General features: G+C 34.5%; 1 protein-coding gene across 1 annotated transcript in view; it reads right to left on the reverse strand.

Moving 5' to 3' along the window:
- Positions 1–4,943, reverse strand: part of tmc3.S (transmembrane channel like 3 S homeolog) — a 44,092-nt gene extending 39,149 nt beyond the window's left edge. Inside the window, exons 1-3 of the mRNA XM_041587757.1 lie at positions 4,670–4,943; positions 3,438–3,584; positions 2,381–2,456 (exon numbers count right to left, since the gene is read on the reverse strand). Coding sequence (XP_041443691.1) covers positions 2,381–2,456; positions 3,438–3,584; positions 4,670–4,773 — 327 coding nt within the window. The 5' untranslated portion in view covers positions 4,774–4,943. The remainder of the gene's footprint in view (positions 1–2,380; positions 2,457–3,437; positions 3,585–4,669) is intronic.
- Between the last annotated feature and the right edge of the window lie 1,057 nt (positions 4,944–6,000).

A 6,000-nucleotide genomic window follows, 5' to 3' on the forward strand; every position in this document is an offset into this window, starting at 1 on the left:
ATTTAATTCAACCTGAAAAATAAATGTTTGCGTTAAGTTGCAACAGTATGGACATAGCAGCAGATGAGATATACAGTAGCTGCTTTATGTATGAAAGAGCAATTTTCCAAACCATGCCTGCTCTCCATTTGGAGAAGAGGTTGTAATAGTAGGGGAACCACTCACTGTAGTTAGCATCACCAAGGCATCATATAACTCACCACCAAGGAACATAAAAAAATATTTTACAGTAACAGACTGGCAGTTCAGGTAGGGGCCTCAAAATTTTACAGGTTACGTGATTGAGGTGGCAGGCTTCCCTTTCCCTTTATCACTTTAACAACACAGTAAAACTAAATATAGTCACTGCTCTAACACATAGCAGTAAAAAGTAAACAAGTACTGTGGAAACAGGCTAAATAGATATTGTCAACTAGGTTAAGTCTGGCTCTTCAATGAGCTATGCCAGGTATAGCAACCCGTGCAGATCTCCCCCTCGCCAGCTCCTGCTACTGTATGTTTGTTACTTTGAAAACTTTTCTTTAGGTGTACTGGGAAAATAGGGCTTTGGGTCAGGATGCATGGAGCTCTTCAGGTTTGTAAGAACAAGTGGGTTTAAATGTGAGTTGCAAGCCTGGAAATGGTTCCATAGAATCAGTACTCTATAACATAGGCACAATCTTGACAGTGCAGAAGAAGAACATCCAGGTTATTAACAGGGATATACTACTTCAGTCTAAATACAGGTGTGGAGGCATGCAAGATCACAATCACTTTTTTTTTTACTAATAAAATATTATAAGCTGCATGTTCCACTAGCTTTTTATGCCCAACAGCTGCACATCTCCAAAAACATTATTGGGTGTGTGTGATATATATATTTTAGCTAGTTTTAGGTACTCCTGCTTCCACATGCCAAAATTATACAGGCAGGTTGCCTCCTGAAACAATAGACCAATTGTGGTAGGCTCCTTAGTTTGCAGCTTGCATTTAGGCATGGACTAACGTAATCATGTATAATCTCTGTAAAGAGCTGCATAATATGTTGCCACTCTCTACATACAGATTAATGAAAAAAAATCCAAGGATTAACTAAGGGGCAGATTTATCAAGGGTCAAATTTAGAGTTCATGGGAGTTTGTAAAAACTCCCATAAACTCCCATGAATTCAAAATTCCAAAAAAAAAAAAGCCAACCAATTGAAAATTTTTTAAAAAAATCTAATTTTTCAAACTCGGATGAATTGAATTCTAATTGAATTCGATTAGAGTTTTTTCTCCGAAAAAAAATTAACCAATAAAATTGAATTTTTTTTTTAAAAAATCTAATTTTTCAAACTCGGATGAATTGAATTCTAATTGAATTCGATTAGAGTTTTTTCTCCGAAAAAAAAATTAACCAATAAAATTGAATTTTTTTTTTAAAAAAATCTAATTTTTCAAACTCGGATGAATCGAATTCTAATCGAATTCGCTTACAGTTTATTCTCCAGAAAAAACTTGATTTTCAGGAAGGCTGCAAACAACTCCCAATTGATCCCATGACGTCCCCATAGGCTTAAACAGTCATTTGGCAGGTTTAAGGTGGGGAATAGTTGAATTTGAATTCTAAAAGAGACAGTACATTTCAAAATTCAAATAAATTTTTTTTTAAAAACGCGAATCAAATTTTAACTATTCCTTAGTCGAATTTCACTAAATTCGAAATCCAAAATTCGACTTTTCACTTCGACCCTTGATAAATCTGCCCCTAAATGTTTGTGCTAATGCACAATAAAAAGTATTTGGTGAGTATAATCCTTGTCATTCTTACTGCCAGTATAAGGGTGCAAGACTGCTGATGTTTGGGGTAGCCTCTGAGTGATGCCATTGTACTGATATTTTTATCTCACAATGTATGGATTCATATAGCTTTGATACATAAAAAAAAGTATGAGAAATGGCAATTTGCAAGCCTTTTTTGAGAGCCGAATAGGGGTTTTTAACAGAGAACTGTTAATTAGAACATGTCTAAATAGCTAATGAATTAATTAGCTCTCAATGATATGTCATGGACCTTTCATTCTATAATGAAGAGAAGCCTTGTGTTTGGTTACATATTAACTGAAGGCAGCATGATGACCTTAAGTCTTATGTCAATACTCCATCAATGAAGATGGGCTGGCTTCCCCACACGTTTCTCAGCTACTACTAAATAAACAAAATGTATTTAGTAGTTTTCATCATACAACACAAGTTATGACTTCTGTCACACTGAATAACTACAAACTGTGTCATGTCTACAAATTTAGATTTGTGCCCACACACTTACAAACACACCCCAATCCAACATAATGACACTTGGCAGAACACTTTTTAGAAGGTTGTTATTACTGTTATAAGAAGGCAGTTAAATGTAATACCTCTGCTCCAGCTGCTTGGTACCCCCGTGTTCTTGTTAATCTCCCTTCATACTTTAAGACAATTTCTTTAGCTTGTCTGTGAAACAAAACCAAAGCTGTTAATGAGACTGCTATACAAGTAGAGCATTTTACAAGCCATTACATATATGAGTACCATTGATTCTTCCATTCATTGTCTGTCATTATCACTCCAGTTTTTGGACATCCGTCACAACCCTTGGAAATTAACCAATAAATCATTCACCCTCACATACACACAAATGGATAGCTATATATGGACCATCATATGCCAGATTTGAATTTCATGTTTTTTTTTATGGCCAAAACTGTCAAATGAGACTAGGGAATTGTTAAAATTCAATTCGAGTTTTTAAACAAATTCAAATTCAGATTTTGAGATTTATAATACACTGGCCTTTTAAGAATTCGAATTTGACTTTTCGCCACCTAAAACCTGTCGAATTTAGCCTATGGAAGATGTCCTGGGATCAATTTGGAGTTGGTTGCAGCTTTCCTGACATTCAAGTTTTTTGCGCAGAAAAAACTAGAATTGAGTTTGAAAAACTCACATGAATTTTGTTTCTATTTGAGTTTTTGGGTCCATAGTATTCACCAGACTTTGAAAAATTAATATTTTTTAATAAATTTTGATTGGTCGAATATAGAGTTCATGGAAGTTTATGGGAGTTTTCAAAAACTCCCATGAACTCGAAATTCGACCCTTGATAAATCTGCCTCTAAGTGTATAGCAGCAAAACCAAGCAAGGCATATAAACTGGCTTAATCTACACAATTTTAAATAACTAGATTTACTATACTTGCACAGATTTTCTCACAAATTGTTAAACATAGTTTCACAGACGTATCTTATGTTTAAGTTGATAATAGGTTGTGTAAAAAGTGGTAAGGAAAACTGTTTTCCTGCACTGGTCTTTTAATTATGTTCCCAAGTCTTCACTTTGCTTTTCACAGAATTCTACTTTATTTTACTGAAATAAAATTGCATTAACTTAGAAGAATACTCAGTTATAAATGTATAATACCAAACACAACACACCTGAGCGAGCGCAGCTTTTGTCTCATTGGCCAGGGTCTGCATCTGATATTTGCCATAATCTCTTTCTGCATCTGTATATTCTGGAAGATAGTTTCAGGGTCATTATTTTCTTCCTTGCCATCATCATCATCATCTTCATCCGAGTTGCTATCACACCAGAACAAGAGTGTTATTGGCAAATATGTTGTAATGGAGTCACTTGTGGGCTATATATCCCAACTGTATGAATTTAATGGGACATACCCATCATACTCATTAGAGCAATCATTACTTATCTACTTATCAGCACTACCCTCTTCTAATTGGGTGCCTGTCCCTCAGTGGCCACTACTATTGGATCAAAGCAGGAGCCGGTTTGGACAGCTCTCCAACAACTAGTTTGTGTTATTGGGAACATTACCTTCTATTTCTAATATGCCTATAAATAATGCACTCTGTGTAAATTTTTTAGATGATATTGCATCATTTACCTTTACTTATTCTCTGTATGAACCTCTAACATTGTATGCTAAATATCATATACATACACAAGATGTGTTTTAAATAATTTTGGTTCACTAAACAAAGTTTCCTTGGGGAAATCACCAATAGTTTAATAATCAGACATACATACATACATATAAATATTACCATCATTTATTTATATAGTGCCCACATGTTTTACAAAGATTATACATTATTCATAGCTTACAATCTAAGACCCCTATGACATACCACTGTGGTTAATTTTATAAGTAGCTACTTAACCTCTCTGTATGTTTTGGAGTGCAGAAGGAAACTGGAGCATGCAGAAAAAAACATCCAACCACAAGGAAAACATACAAACTGTTTGCACCACTGTGCTGCCCATGTGACAAAAAAAAACATACAGTATATAGATGACAGAATAACCAAATAAAAATATAGATATAGAAAAATAATTGAATGATGGGCAGACAGAGAAGCAACACTAAATTTCTGTAGCAGAACCAGATGTCCCAGGATGGAGCCCTTTATTTAGCATATTAGCTGCTGTCCAGGGTGCTGAAATATTAGCAACCGACCAATTGTCTCTGGTCATATTTTCATTCTGCCCCCAATCGATTTGACATATTAAAATTAGCAATTTTTATATTGAAGGTTTAAACACATTTTCAAAATGAAAGTTTTATTGAGCTTTATGTTTGTAATTTATAAAAAGACAGCATTAGACTGTGCAATGATGCAGTTAAAGCAATTGAGAAAAATCTCACCTGTCAGGTGGAATTCTGTAGATGCTGGCTTTCCTCCTAACACTTTTATACCTTTTCATAGACTTGGAAGACTTCAGCGCAGCAGATACACTCACTGTTGCCATTGTGCTGTGCTTCCTCCCCTGCCAGAAGAAACTGAGGTCTGTTTGTAATGAAGCCTTCTCCTCCTGCTTTAGAGACTTTAATCCAACCCCCCCTTGTGTTCTAGCTGAAAGCTACAAACCTATTATGTCAGGGCCAAGACATTCCATCCCCCTTTTACAGATGAGGTCAATAAAACAAAAAGGTATGATTATATCTATATGTATGTGCGTGTATGTGTTTATGTAAGTGAGTACGTACATATGTATGTATATGTATATGTATATATATATATATATATATATATAGACTTCAAATAAGTAAAAAGGATATATATAGCAATATTATAGCAATATTATAGGTTGTGCAAAAAGTAGAACAAATACATTGCAACTGCTCGGATATGTAGTAAAATGTGTGCTGCTTCTATGGCACAAAGATATATGTCTTTATAGCACACATTAACTAGAAGGAAGCTTCTTCTTCTTAATTAGTTACAGGGAGTTCTGTAAGGGCAGTTATTTCTTCCCTATTTGTAAACCAACAAATATGGTTACCTGAAGAGTAATTAATTTACCAGAAAACAAAATAAATAAGTTACATATTGATAGGATTACAGAATGAAAGAGCATTTGTATAGCAAATGAATTTATATAGCAAATTAAATGTAGACAATGCATGAGAAATGAAAGTGTTCTTATTAAAATAAGGAAAACCTACAGTGACATAACTAAATAGGAGAGAATAGGATAATTAAAGAAAGACTTGAGATTTGCAACAATTGTTAATATTGTTTGCAATAATTATACTGGTAGCTTGTTCCTGGAGGAGAATAAAAAGGTTTGGTGTACAGTAGCCTTACAATGGGAAATTAGAAACATGTTCCTTTCACATCTACAACAAACTTTATTATATAGTGATTTATATATAATAGTAAGGCATGAGGGTGGGGGATAAGTGCTTTCATGGATCTCAATGCTGAATGTAACAGATTCATGCTGTATGCAGTCCTCCAGCTGTTGCTTAAATATGAAATCTGCTGCAGTATAGTTAGATTTGTATTGAACAACACATGTAAGGCTGCTGTCTGTCTATCTCTGGATCAGTGTCAAAGATTTCTTGCAATTGGTCTGGGGTCAATTCCAGAAACACTCTATTGCCAATGTAATTTAGAAATTGTCTTTGGGATTAAAGGCAAGAGATTATGGAAGAAAGTACTCTGTACAGAGGTGTAATAGAATATTATACTG

Source organism: Xenopus laevis, chromosome 3S (assembly GCF_017654675.1).
Source record: "Xenopus laevis strain J_2021 chromosome 3S, Xenopus_laevis_v10.1, whole genome shotgun sequence".
Lineage (NCBI taxonomy): Eukaryota > Metazoa > Chordata > Amphibia > Anura > Pipidae > Xenopus > Xenopus laevis.